Source organism: Gekko japonicus, unplaced genomic scaffold (assembly GCF_001447785.1).
Source record: "Gekko japonicus isolate JY-2015 unplaced genomic scaffold, Gekko_japonicus_V1.1 scaffold2441, whole genome shotgun sequence".
In the NCBI taxonomy this organism is placed as follows: domain Eukaryota; kingdom Metazoa; phylum Chordata; class Lepidosauria; order Squamata; family Gekkonidae; genus Gekko; species Gekko japonicus.
Window position 1 is genome coordinate 197,992 of NW_015175439.1, and position 14,955 is coordinate 212,946.

General features: G+C 43.7%; 1 protein-coding gene across 2 annotated transcripts in view; it reads right to left on the reverse strand.

Moving 5' to 3' along the window:
- Positions 1–4,340: 4,340 nt before the first annotated feature.
- The window catches only part of SLC27A2 (solute carrier family 27 (fatty acid transporter), member 2), a 46,198-nt gene continuing 35,583 nt past the window's right edge, over positions 4,341–14,955 (reverse strand). For both annotated transcript variants that reach the window (XM_015425853.1, XM_015425852.1), the window contains 4 exons: positions 11,876–12,074; positions 10,562–10,659; positions 5,619–5,749; positions 4,341–4,517 (listed from right to left, as the gene is read on the reverse strand). In XM_015425853.1, the coding sequence (XP_015281339.1) occupies positions 4,341–4,517; positions 5,619–5,749; positions 10,562–10,659; positions 11,876–12,074 (605 nt within the window). The remainder of the gene's footprint in view (positions 4,518–5,618; positions 5,750–10,561; positions 10,660–11,875; positions 12,075–14,955) is intronic.

The following is a 14,955-nucleotide window of genomic DNA, read 5'->3' on the forward strand; positions in this document are numbered from 1 at the left end:
GAAGAGCGGGTTTAACACCACTGAGAAATTCCTTTCCAAGTTGCCGGAAGAGGTGCTGATGCTCGAGAAAAGTGCCTTCAAGAAATTCTTGAAATTTTACCGTGTTCCTAGTTTCCCCGAATGCACTGTTCAGTGCGGCCTCCAGCTGCCTTGCTGCCCCCTGCAAGCCACCGTCTAGTGCCTTAGCTCCTGTGGCCTTCCCCAAGTAGGCGAGAACCAAAGTCTGCTTATTCTCATGCAATACAATTTATGACCCGGTTCGATACTTAAAAGAATGGGAATATTCATTTCAGAAGACTGTGCTTGTGTCACTTTTTAAAGAACCTGTATATTTATAAGTTTAAGGTATAAATAAAAGTTATTTAGCATGGCATCGAAAGTTTCACTTTTCTTTTTGGAACCCTGCTTCCATTCGTTATGCATGGTAGGCGAGTCTTCACATATTGGTTAAACTACTTTAACATTCAGAAAAATCTGAATGTTGCAATCCTGTACAAACTGCATGAAAACAAGCTTATGTTGAATAAAGGGCCTTCCACAAGACATGCATTGACTTTTTGGGCTATCGCATCTCTGGGGGGACGGTTGAAATGGACCCTGCTAAAATTCAGGCAGTACTTGACTGGGAGCCCCCCAGGACCCGCAAACAATTGCAAATGTTCCTCGGATTTGCCAATTTTTACAGAAATTTCATCCAGAATTTCGCTCAAATTGCCCTTCCCCTGACTGATTTGCTCAAAACCAAGGGAAAGGGGTTTGATGCTACGAAACCGGGCGCCCCGCTTAAATGGTCCCCTGCTTGCGCAGAGGCTTTTGAGAAACTTAAACTGATGTTCACCCCTGAGCCAGTGCTGGCGCGCCCTGATGAAACTAAGAAATTCATTGTCCAAACTGATGCCTCGGATGTGGCAATGGGGGCCGCGATTATGCAGGAGGGGGAGGATGGTCGTTTACATCCCCTCGCATTTGTGTCTAAAAAGTTTTCTGACGCTGAACGTAACTGGGGGATTTGGGAAAAGGAGGCGTCAGCAATCCGGCTGGCGGATGTGTACATATTCATTCCCTGTTGCACCCGGCTTGGTTTCTATCATCCTGCTCCTGCGTTGGAATGCAAAAGATAACTGCTGGAGGTTGTGTGGGGGAGAAGATGCTGTAATGCTTGGCTATTGCTTTTCCCATGACTACTGCACCTGTGTTATGTCTAATATCCTGCCTGGTTCCCATGGACTGGGCGCGCAACCGTTCCATTAGCCCGCCAGCGGGAAAGTTATTCATTGGACCTGTATCTCTTTGAAGTTCCTTTATTATGCTTGAGCTAACTGTGTATCCCCAGTTCTAACAAAGAACGTGTTTGAGTATGTCGTCAACGCTTTGAAATAAATTTTGCTTTTCTTAAAACGTGGATTTATTCTCGATGCTTGGGGATCCAACACAAGGTTGACGGCTAAACTTAAATGTGACATTGCTCCTCAGTGAGGCCAGTTGATGGCACAGGAACACCACGTGGCTGAACTCCATGACAATCTGTCACATATCAAGGTTTCTGCATAGTCTTATGCTTCTAAGGTGCTTTGCTTTTATAGAGTTGAACAGTCCTCACCGCCCAGCGCCTCTATTTTCAACAGTTCTGGGACAAACAGAAATTCTTCATGGAGATAATGTCAGATGAACCACAACATCCTGCTGGCTCTCTCTCCTTTCTTTCCCCCAGCAGTAAAACCAGAAAGTCCTGGGTTCTAATCCTGTCTCAGCCATGAAGCTCCTTGGAGAAGACTGGGCCAGTCACTCACTCTTAAACCTATCTCACAGGGATGGGACAGGAGAGGAGAACCATGTATGCCATCCCGACCTCGATAATTGTCTTAACTTTATTAGTTTCACAGGGCCTGTAAAACAGAGCTGTTCTGCCAGGCCTCTGGTTGATACAGCAAACAAGCAGACACTGTGATGTGAATGACTTAAGACGTTTAGTAAATCTTTTCAAGGTAAACATATTATAAATGAAACTTTGCAATATTACAAGGAAAAGTCCATTATTCTCAATGAGCACCTGGATATAAGCTCGTTTTGTCCCAGTCTTCCTCAGGAGTAATCCTATTATGTCAAAAGGTGTCAGCCTCTTGATAGCTCAATATCAATGCTTAACTTCTTTATTTTCTTCAAATTATCCTGGAAAAAACCATGTGATTTAAAATGAAAAGCAACATGAAGCTAAATGGAGTTATTTTATTTATTTATTTTTAAAATTAGAAGTTACTTCTGGTTCCAGGAGAATGATGGACTTTTCCTTTTAATATTGCAAAGTTTTATATATAATATAATATGTTTACCTTGAAAAGATTTACTAAACGTCTTAAGTCATTCACATCACAGTGTCTGCTTGTTTGCTGTATCAACCAGAGGCCTGGCAGAACAGCTCTGTTTTACAGGCCCTGTGAAACTAATAAACTTAAGACGTTTAGTAAATCTTTTCAAGGTAAACATATTATAAATGAAACTTTGCAATATTACAAGGAAAAGTCCATTATTCTCAATGAGCACCTGGATATAAGCTCGTTTTGTCCCAGTCTTCCTCAGGAGTAATCCTATTATGTCAAAAGGTGTCAGCCTCTTGATAGCTCAATATCAATGCTTAACTTCTTTATTTTCTTCAAATTATCCTGGAAAAAACCATGTGATTTAAAATGAAAAGCAACATGAAGCTAAATGGAGTTATTTTATTTATTTATTTTTAAAATTAGAAGTTACTTCTGGTTCCAGGAGAATGATGGACTTTTCCTTTTAATATTGCAAAGTTTTATATATAATATAATATGTTTACCTTGAAAAGATTTACTAAACGTCTTAGTCATTCACATCACGGTGTCCGCTTGTTTGGTGTATTTCCTGTATGGATAACTGTGATCCCTTCTTGGTTTATTAGGCCTCTAGTTGAGGCGGCAGACGCCCAACCATCTGGCCTCCCTTACTGAAAACTGCCCTATTATATCTGCTCCCGGCACTAATCCTAAACAAGTTTGCTCTGCTCCAGCCGTGCCTTGCAGGTGCAGGAGTTCCACTGTGCGCAGGTGTATCCTGAAAAGATTCTTCCTTTCACTTGTGTCAGAGGCTGGGGCTGCCAGGCTGGACCTCTGAACTTCAGCGCCCTCCAGCATCCTTTGTAGGAGGTCTTTGTGGCCTCAGGACTGGGAGAGAAGAGGGTTAATTTCACCCTGTATCTCTTCTCTCCCACGTTGGGCCTCTCCACAGCCTTGCAGAGCATGCCCTGGAACATCCTCCTTGGCCTTTAGCTGGCTCTCCCATTCAGGAAGTCCCAAGAAAATCCAGTGGGAGTGAGTATTCCTGTGAGATCCGAGTGTCTGGTGTGGCTTCATCCCTCACAAGCCAGCTGACAACAGGCCTAGCTACTAGGTGTGGTTCTTTAAAGGAGCCACATGGCTTTACTATCACTGCTGGCTAGGGTTGCCAGCTCTGGGTTGGGAAATACCTAGAGATTTGGGGGGTGCAGTCTGGGGAGGGCAGGATTTGGGGAGGTGAGGAGCCATAGAGTCCACTCTCCAAGGCAGCCATTTTTTCCAGGGGGACTCTCTATTGTCTGGAGATCAGTTGTAATAGCAGATCCCCAGGCCCAACCTGGAGGTTGGCAACCATACTGCTGGCCTATGGAGCACTGCTGCTGTTCTAGCTTCTTCTTCAAGACCAGTGGGCATGGGCAGAAACATGCTGCTGGACCTGCTGGATGCCAGGTAGTTTCTCCCCCCATCTGCTGGCCTTGGTAAACCCCATACAACTTGAAGGAAGGGTTTATCCTCCGTTTATGCAGGAAGATGTTGCACACAGCTTCCACTGAGTAAAGGGGGAAGCCTACATACTCCAAAGCTCCATGTGCATATGTATAAGGCTCTGTTTGTGGCCCACAAGCCTCATCAGTTAAGGGACTTCTGTTCTAGGAGAGGGAATAGACCATCTGTGCCCTGGGATTGTCTGCTGTCCAAGTCAAGTATTTACCTCTCATAGAATAAGGAGCCCCAGTGTCCACAAGGCTCAGCTTGTCTGGTTATTGCCATGGTGAAAATGCCCCACTGATTTTTCATAAATCTTACATCAAAGAACATAAGTTTGGGCTACAGCAATACAAAGAGGAGACAGCACTGGGAAGAAATGTAACTATTTCTTTAAAAGGGCCACTGCTACCACAAATATATTCATTATGCAAGTGGTGTTTCCATTTCCAGGTATAAACATGAGATAATTTTCAAATCAATTATCACTAATTTTCTAAAATTTAAAAACATTCTTGATTTTTTTTTTTTTTTTACAAAAACAAAGTTTTGGGCACATTATAGTTTCCGGCTATTGTTACATATTGAGTTATAAATGTCCGTGGTCAGGGGCACATATGACTTTTCTTTGTCCTCCAGGAAATACATGGCGTCCTTAATAACCTCTGGGTTGAATCCCTCTTCGGCTAACTGCACCTTCCGGTATTTAAATGTTCCTGTAATTTCAATGGCATCCTGTAACAACAAGGCAAAAATTACATGTAATGATGCTGTAAGAGCCAATGCGATATATCCCAGGTTAGTACAGAGTCATTTATCTACAGCCATTTAAAAAAATGTATATATTGGGCTTCTATCCCACCCTCCCCCGCAAGCGTGCTCAGGGCATGTTACAATGTATACATCTAATTTCCACCCAGCAGTTAAATCAGTACTAATAACCATAAATAACATCAATAAATAGCAGCATTAATAAGATATGGCGTCCTTCAATTTCTCCAACTACTGAATGTGTGCAGGGTGGAAAAAACAGTTGGTACTGACAGGCAGATGGATGGCGGTATGATTTGCTCGTAGCTGGATATACGAGCGATGCAGGGAGGGAAGGCCAGTTGATCATTCTCCGCCACCTTGGCCACCATAGGCCTGGCAGAACATCTCTCTTACAGGCCCTGCAGAACTGTAATAGGTCCTGCAGGGCCCGGATCTCTCTTGGGAGAGTTCCATCAGGCCGGGGCCAGAACCGAGAAGGCTCTGGCTGAGGCTAGGTGGGCATCTTTGGGGCCGGAGATCACCAGTAGATCTTGATCTGTGGACTGTGTTGTTTGATCTGCCTGTGGTGAGGAAGAATCATCTGTAGGTGACAAGTTGGCACTTCTTTTGTAAAACTTGTAGGTTTGAGGGACAGGGTTTCCTATTTCAGGCTACTGATAAATTACTAAAAGTGTAGGCAGGCAAGGGATATTTACAGGCTAGCAACTTTTCTAGCTTTAATTTTTAAAGTCTGCAATGCCCTACAATGCAATGTGGGGGGCTTGTTGGCCTGCGTACAGGAGAATGAGATGGAAACGAGGTAAAAGAATGTTGACATGATGCGATGGACTGCATCACTTCAGACTGCAGTGGGTGGAGGGCACGTGGCTGGAAAAATTCCAGTTCCAAATCTTCCATCACATAAAATACTCCATGCAAATAGAAGACAAGCCCTAGCTAATTCTAAGGAGCTTCTGTCCACGTGACGTTGCACCTCCGTGAGCAGACTCCTTTCCCCCTAAAGCAGACTTCCAACTCTGTCTGGTCCAGTGATGGGAGAAGGACTCTGGAAGGCAGCCCTACCTGAATCCTCACAAAATAAGGCCTTGCGTATGTTGGCAAGAAGTCTGCAATATGCCGATAGATCCGACCTCCAGCAAACTCGCAGCCCTCCTTTAGTCGAATGGATGCCATTCCTATTCTGCCCTCGTGACCTGCAAAGAAAGAGGTTGTGGTTATTATCAATCTCATCGACACTATTATTAATAAAATGATTAAATATGGAGAAATCAGAACAATAAAAGTCTGCAAGAACAGAGCGGGAATTAGTATCTGGGAGGGAGACCAGGGGTGATAGTGGCTCTTAAATGGCTCTTAAATGGCTTCTGGAAATCCAAATCACCTTCTGCCACGCCTGCATGGTTTATTCTGACATCTAGCCAGACAGATTTTGTGTGGCATCAAAAAAATGGGTGCACTGAGAAATAGATACTATGCAGCAGAGCATAAGGAATTTCTTTAAAAGAAATAGAAAATGAAGACAAATCGCATTTCATCTCAATTGTATGTTAGGCATATATTATGGCACTGATTATTTGACTATTCAAAACCATTTATTGACTTATACTAAATTCCTGTTAAAACAGTGGCACAAAATTGTTTGCAGCCTTCCCCCAATGGAAGTGGCTCTCTTGTCAAAGGAAGGCAATTTACTTTGGATGAAGGCCTCAGACTTTGCTAAGCGGAGTAGTAGGAGACAACTAGGCATGTCAAGTGCCCAATGGGGTCTTGGGCTAGCAGGAGAATACGGTAGAGGATGGAGGGTGGAAATCTCATTGGGCTACATGCTGACATTATACAGGGGCAAAAACATAGATGTGAGATCAGACAACATATCTGAAACAATATGATAATACCACAGAATATCTAAGAGCATTGCTCAATGCGCTGATGTCACCTCCAGTTTATTGCCCAGAGTTATATTGGCACATAGCCCAATATCATTTCCACCCCTTGCCCTACCACCTAAACTTCCAGGGATTGAGAGGAGGAGGAAGAGGAAAAGGAGGAGGAGAAAAAGAAGAGTTGGTTTTTATACCCTACTTAGGGTTGCCAAGTTGAAATTACCTGAAAGCGGGGGGAGTCCCATCCCTGGTTGGGAGTCTTCTCTCGTGCGCGCCGCGATGACGCCACCCAGGAGTGACGTCATTGCGTCGGGCACGTTTTCCCTCGAATGATAGAGCATCCCCCGGTAACATGCCCGATGTGATGACGTCACCTCTGGGTGGCATCTTCACACTGCACACGTCACACACTTTGGGGGTGGGGTTCTGGGCCGGCGGGGAACGGGCCTCTCGAGCGGGGGTTTCCCCGCCCCCTGGGGGGACCTGGCAACCCTAACCCCACTTTTCACTACCCGAGGAGTCTCAGAGTGGCTTACAATCACCTTCCCTTCCTCTCCCCACAACGGACACCCTGTGAGGTAGGTGGGGCTGAGAGAGCTCTGAGAGAACTGTGACTGGCCCAAGGTCACCCAGCAGGCTTCTTGTGGAGGAGAGAGGAATCAAACCTGGTTCTCCAGATTAGAGTCCACCGCTCTTAACCACTACACCACACTGCTCAGCCCTTCAGCAGAACCTAGCCCCTGGTAGCACAATAAAATTTCTTAGGCTGTTGGAAGAGACATGCAGTTTGGGAAGACAGAGGCCAGGCCCCCAATCCTCCTTGCAGGCTGCTCTTTGGTGCAAGCTCCCGGTCCTTTCTTTTTATCATGGGTGTAGCCGACAGTAGAGTTTGGAGACAGAGCACAGTGAGGATGTGATGCCACAGCATCCATTTCCTCCAGGGAAACTGTAGTCTGGAAAACAGTTGTAATTGTGGGAGATCTTCAGGCCTCACGTGGAGGCTCAGGCCTCTGCACTGCCAAACTACAGTTCCCAGGATTCCTGGGAGGGAGTTGGTTCCTATTGGCTAATATCACTTTTGGAGTAAAAAGCCCTTGAGGAAGACTCCTATTCCCTGACTGGACTGCTGCCACCTCAGGAGGATTTCCCAGTGGAGAGCAGGCCTCAGCTGGGCCCAGCAGACTGCAAGGCCAGAGACAGACTGAACAAGGTAGGCCAGGAGGCACAAGGCCTCCAACTATTAGATGGATAGAAGATAGACAGATAGATATAGATGACAGATGGACAGACAGATGACAGACAGAATTTCTTTTGGGTCCTGATCCTCATTGGAGACAGTGTTCCTGAGGAGCCATTTTGTGAAGAGCCTCCCTTCCCTCCTTGTTTAACCACAAACATTTATATTTATTCCCTGTCTCTTCAGAGCTCCTGAGCGGCGAGAGCAAAGGCAGAGGGACGCTTGGGGCTTCGTTCTCGCTGCTTCGGGAGCAGCGAGAACGAGGGGGGGAAGGTGGGCCCTCCTCCCGGTTGCTGCACGCAGCTGGGAGGGAGCATCTATGGGGTGGGGGGGGAGGAAGGCAAGGCAGCTACTTACCCTCCTGCTTCGTCCTCATTCTCCACCAGAATGAGGATCAAAGCAGAGGGCTGTAAGAAGGGGGCGGGGCTTCACCACGTGACCGCCCCCCCGGAGGTTCTCTCCCGGAGCGCAGTACCGGAGCGCTCCCCCTCGATGAGACCTCTGCCTGAATCCCTTCTGACCAAGCCCAAATGAGCTGTTTGAACAGACGCTGCCCTCCCCGCCCCACCCCATTAGGAAGATCAAGCAGACTTCATACAATGTTCATGTAGCCAAAAGAAGGGAGGAGTCCTTCTCTGGCTAGGTGATCAGGCCAGGGCTTTGTGAAGGTTTTTTTTTTTTCATATTTGTAGAGATGTGGCAATGGAAGACACACACACCCCAACACAGAGACAAATACAAATAGTGAACCGCTGATGGTTGCTCTTAACTTCAGCATCAGCTAAGAATTTTGCCAGAAGTATTTACAATGATGTTAATAATATATCTGTTGCAAGGGACAGAAAATGTCTTGTGAAGTCTATATTCTGGTGAAATAAGCCAGAGCAGTCCTTGTAATTTAGTCCTTTGTATTATTGTTCTGAAGATAGAACATTGGGTTATTAGTGCAAACACTACAATACAATTTGCACCTGCACAGCAGATTGTAGCAGAGCACGGGGGGGGGGGGGGGCTCACCTGCAAAGCAAGGTATTTCCTCTTTGTGGCTTTTAAATATCATCTCATTCACAGCCCTCTGTTATTATACAGGGAGTAGAGGGCTCCTTTAATAGAAACTGGGGAGGCTAAGCAAAGTCAGTTATTTTTAAAGGAAAAAAGATTCTCAGAGCAAAGGAGGTGATGAGTAAAATGTAGGTTTAGAGATGACTGCAGTGAGTGGGGTAGGGGACGATGGGAAGGTATTTATCCAAAAATAAACAAGGGAAGGATATTATGCAAAGGTTAGCATATTTCTAATGTGACACAAACTGAAGAAACTGCTCACAGTATTTTCTATGACACATTTGTGAAACAGCACCAGATGTGTAGCCCGAAGTTATTTGGAAAAGGATGTCGAGGGTACGTGGGGGTGAGTGGGAAAGAAGGTAAATCCTAGATTGACATACAACAGCATAACTCTAAATACAAAAGTAATCTAAACTTACCATTGGATAGAGCATAAATGTAAGACTTAATACATGCAAAATGCTTTTCAATTAGTGGGCAAAATACTGGAAAGTAGCGGCAGTTCTTATCTCTGAGAATGTTGCCTGCATGTTTCCGCTAGCAATAAAGAGGGCCTTGAATGGTTTGGAGGCGGCTGGCCTCCTCCAGAGCTCTTTATTGCCTAGAGTTGAATGTACATATACCTCTACCGTTGCTCAGTTGATACTGCAAAATATTTTGTTACGTACTGGTCTATATCTTTTGTTTCAAGAAAAGAAACACCTGGCATGGAATATGAATGCTCAAAACATATGGCAGCCTGGACAGAATCTTTGGTCTTTGCATTTTAATATACAGGATTAGAGCAGCCTTTCAAAAGTCTGTGTACCTATGTCTTTAAAACCAGATACTCAATATATATAATCCATTCTAAAAGAAACACACAAAAGACCCACAATGAGGGTTTTCAACCACTCCCTGTCTTTCACCTGCAAGCCCAGTTTGTAACTGAACATTAATAACTCATCCACTTGGTTTTATAAATCCCATGGTGCCTGAACTACGTACATCATCTATTATGATGTAACTGGTGAAGAGCATTAAGGAACTGTGGGCTATCACACCATTCTCTTGCTCTTTCCCATGGCAATTAGGTGTTTACCTCTTCAAAGGAGGCACACAGGAAAACAGGTTTGAATACACATAATCATACCTTACCATATCTTGGCAAAAAAGAAATGGAACACGCAGCGATAAACCACATAGTTTGCTGTTTTCCTCATACATTACAGAAAACTGTATTATTATAAACAATACTGTAAAATTTTAAAACGTGAGGAGAGCCATTTATAGCTTCTGCTCTCTCGTTCCCTCCCCACCATATTACCGTCGTTTCTTCAGCAACACTTATTTAACTTGGCTCCGCACTGCTTTGCATATGGCTCCAGCTCCAATCTCTAATCAGGCAATTGGTCAACTGTAGGATATGAAAGGGAATCTTCACTTCTAACAAAACTCGTATGCAGAAGACACTTTATGAAGTGGTTAGAGTGTTGGACCAGGGTCTGTGAAAACCAAGATTCAAATACTTGCTATCCTTTACCCTTTGCTGGGTGACCTTGAGGTAGTCACATTCTTGCTGGATCAGACCAAGGGTTCATCTGGGCTGGCAGTCTGTTCCCAACAGAACCGAACTGGATGCTTCTGGGAAGTCCTTTAGTATGTCCAGCTCCTGGTATATTGCTTCTGGACACAGGGTCCCCAATTCGCTATCACGATTAACAGCTGCCAATAAGCAGATTCTCCATGAATCTGTCTAATCCTTAGTCCTACATGTCGCTCTATTTTGCTGCCAATACAAAGCCTGCCTACAGTACAAAAATGCTTTATCCAGATTTTACCTGGCACAGGTACGCCGTAAACATTCACTTCCTCGATAAATTCCAGTAGTCCTAAAATATCAGCCACTTCTGTTGTAGCTACATTTTCTCCTTTCCATCTGGGAAAAAAAGGAAAAAATAAATATGCACACACACACGTGCGCCTCTTCTTTTCAAAGAAAATTTGCTGCTCTGTGTTTGTGTTACGTGCTGTCCAGTCGCTTCCGACTTATGAATTATGAATTAATGGCCTCAAAAATGTCTTATCATTAACAGCCTTGCTCCCCTCTTGCAAACTGAGGATTGTGGCTTCCTTTATTGAGTTTGCTGCAAACATGAGGTAAATAGCTATTTATATGACCACACTGATGCAAACTTGGCCCTTTATGGCCATGTGAGCTTCAACACTGTTGTAGCTAGGCTGGTATAGAACTGATCAGTATCTTGCACAGAGACCACTGGGAAACAACACATTTTTTAAAAAACCTGTTACAAATTTTATATTTCAATTTGGGGTTCGGTGCCTTTGTTCAGCTGGTTTGTGTATGCTCTGTAATTAAACTGGATGCTGTCTGCATTCAAATTAGTAGCCACTATAAAGGAGCAATAAGCAACATAACTGTGGACGATCACAGCTCAACCCTGTGCATCCAGGGAGTCTTGACTGCACAATCTGAACACTGAGGAATAGTGGATTGCATCGCAAATAGTTTATTGTGGCATATTGCCTTTTGCACCAGGTACAGTATAGGAAAGTAGAAGTTTAACATTATTAAGTCAACAGTACTGGGTACACATGGACACCCAATCACAAAACTTGCTCTCTCAACATCAACTAAACCGATGGCCCGTGTTGGACCTTGCCTGAATCTGGCTGCATGGTAAAGCAGTCACATGGTCATTTTTATCACAGGATTGAACTCAGTTCAGAGTCACAACTTTTACCATGCCTGTTTAGTCATAAGGAATAGCCTTCAAGGTTAATTCATGCTACCATTTCAGTATGCTAGTGAACCTGAGAGCAAGCTCATGTAAGTGCGTTCATCACCGACTGCAAGTCAGCCATGCTGATCAAACATCCCAGACAGAACTGTCACTTCACTTCCAAAAGAACATTCTTCAATGGAGGAAGCTCACATATTCAGTTGTGTGCCACCAAGACTTAACTTGCATTGTGTATGAGGAAGTGATCCCCCAGTTGCATTGCTTGCACATAAAAATGGCTGATCAGCCAGAGATTAGCTCCATGCATTCACTCTGGGGGCTATGGCCTAGGAAGTATTAAGAATCAACTTTTTAAAATTTCTAATTGTATAAATAAATATGCAAACACACCGAAATGTGTCTCCAACTCTGTCATGGAAATAAATGAAATTGTCGTGATCAATCATTAGAAGATCCCCACTGTTGAAGTACACGTCCCCTTTCTGGAAGACATCTCTTAACTTCTTCTTTTCCGTCTGGCTTTTTGCCCCCACATAGCCACTAAATGGAGCAAAGCGTGTGATTTTGCACACCAAGAGTCCCACTTCACCTATGAAGAACAAAAGATCCAAACAAGGGATAGGAAGGTAATACAGGCTGCAGAAGAGTATTAATACTCCCCCCCACGCACCTCTGTTTATAGAAATAGTGTGAGAATGTTTGGATATAGCAGGATTATTCCTGCCATATTTTGTCATCTGTACACTGTTAAATGAAGGTTCAGTCTTGTCTGTTAACACACTAGCTCTTAATAATGCTTGGTGTTACTACACAACACACAGTAGCAAATCCAGGTGTGCCTCCGAGTATTCAGTAGGGAGGGGAGCTGTAGAGAATCCAGGCTGGGGAAAGTAATGGCATTTGTCTCATTCACATAGTATTATTATTAATAACAACATTTAAATCCTGCCTTTCTGCCCAATCAGAAATGGCTAACAATTATAATAGTGTAACAAAAAATACATCATAAAACTACATGTATAAAACAAAGTGCAGCAAAATACTTCAAATATATATATACCTAAAAAACCTAAATGTGTACAGTGGGCCCTATCTTTGGGTCTGAGATTCCTGAAATCTACCCAAAGAGTTTGCCTGGAAAAGCAGGTTTGTATATTCATAGAGAGCTTTGAAGATCTCCGTTTCAGAATTAAATATATGAAGAACTTCTTTGTCTTGGGGCTCATTAACTTTGAATTATTTTTACAGACTCTGTTGTGAGCAAACTGGACTGCTGCCCCATGGAAGATATTTTATTCATCCTGTGGACCAGGAATCAGAATGATTATCACAATGCTTATTTTTGCAAGCGGAAGCGAGGGAACTTCAACAAAGAGAGACATTTTAACATATTTTATGTATTATGCACCACTTACAAAGGCAAAATATGTGCATGGACATGCAGAGTAAGCAGACAAGAATTTCTTCACAAGATCCTGCAGCAAGACTTCATTAAGGGGCAGTTGTTTCACACAGAGGAGGAACTATGGAATATGCTGCAACACTTCGAAAACATGCACGATTTGCTCTTGGGCAGTAGGTCTGTCCATTACAGTTAACTGTTCAATGTGCAGCAATCGCATTCAATGTGATGTTTGTGGGGAGTTTCTGTCCAGGATTTTCATCATTTACAAAACACAGCTGCAGAGACTGCAATCTTCAGCAGAAGACTCGGCCCAGGGGAAGTGCCCTCATGGTTCTTCTCCTGTGCAAAGGTGGGGGGAGCAGTTTGGATGAGGGAATTAATAGCACAAAACATCACAGGCGAAGATTGCCCAGGTTCTTCCACTGAAGATGGCAGCTGCATTTTGTAAAAGCAACAATTCCAGAGAAAAATTATGCGTGGGGGAGTCAGGTGTACTTGGGCCACATGCCTGGGTTGCCAACTCTGGCTTGGGATATTCCTGGAGATTTGGGGGCAGTGCCTGGGGAGGCAGGAGTTTGGGGAGGGAAGGCAGCTTAGCGGGGATGTGAGACTGTAGCATCTGCCTTCTGAAGCTGCCATTTCCTCCGGGGGAACTGATCTCTGTACTTCCAGCTCCCACCTATCATGCGTGTTATCAGCCAAACAGAGGCATTCCTTTCCTATTTTTCCACCTGTGAGAATGGAATTGTTAAAAAAAAATACAAAAGCTTAAACTTGCATTTTGCTGGGATGCTTTGACAGGGCCTCAATATGGCTCAGTTTACACATCATACAAAACCAGGGTTGAATTGAACTAACCATCGGGAGTGCAGCTGAAAGCAGGCCATTCCATTAACTATGGTTAGTTAGGGTCCATCAAACCAGGATTTGAAATTGGTTTATTAACCTGAACACAGACACCCCGGTTTCAATCAATCAGTCATAAGTTTTATTGCGTGAGCGCACAGCCTTAGCAATTAACACAAAAAATACCAACACCAGAGTTATAATGCAACAATAACAATAAAAACTTTAATATGCATAATTTTATAAACAATCATTTAGATCACAACAAAAATCTGAGTTTAAAACCAACATCAATTCAAGCAAAAAAGTTGACAAAATACATAGATCTATCCATCAGCTGCATTAACAGTGGATGGTTTTGGTAAGGACTCGATCACCCTTGCAACAAAAAAACAAATTTTTGCTGTTTGCATCGCTATCCATTTATTCTTGTTGGCAAGTAAATTGTTACTCTATCATTATCCACTTTCCATGGACATTGTAATAAAACATTCCCAAGATAACTTTTGCGTTCTAATGCAAATCTTGGGCAGTAAAAGACCACATGGCCTAGATCCGCAATAGAATTCTGATTGCAAGTATAAAAACGTTCTTTCTATAGGATCGTGTTGTAACGGCCTCTTGTTGTTGTTGTTCAGGCACACAGTCAAGTCCAACTCTTCACGACCCCTTGGACCACATCATGCCAGGCCCTCCTGCTGTCCTCTGGAGTTTGCTCAATTTCATGTTCGTTGCATCGATAACACTGTCTGACCATCTCATCCTTTGCTGTCCCCTTCTTCTTTTACCTTCAATCATTCCCAGCATCAGGGTCTTCTCCAGTGAGGGCTCCCTTCAGAAACTTAAGTTGATGGGGATGGAACTGAGGCTTTTACATTTAATAATGAAGCTTCATCATAATATGACCTGCCAAGTTAGACTTAACAATGTTGGTGACCTGACAAAATTCCAATTTTCCGCAAACATTTCCATTATACCAGGGGTAACCAGTACGTGCCGGCGGTCCTTAAAGTTTTTAATGCCAAATTAGCTGCTCAATTTTTCTATGGAGTATCAATCTGGATTGAAGCCTTAAATGGGGACTTGGAAAGAATTCAGTCCAGATTCTTGTGGAAAATTCTTGGACTTCCCTCTTGTGTTCCTTATGCAGCTTTATGCTTAGAAACCAATCAAAGGCTTCTATCGACCAGAGCATGGCTGATAACAACTCAGTTCTGGC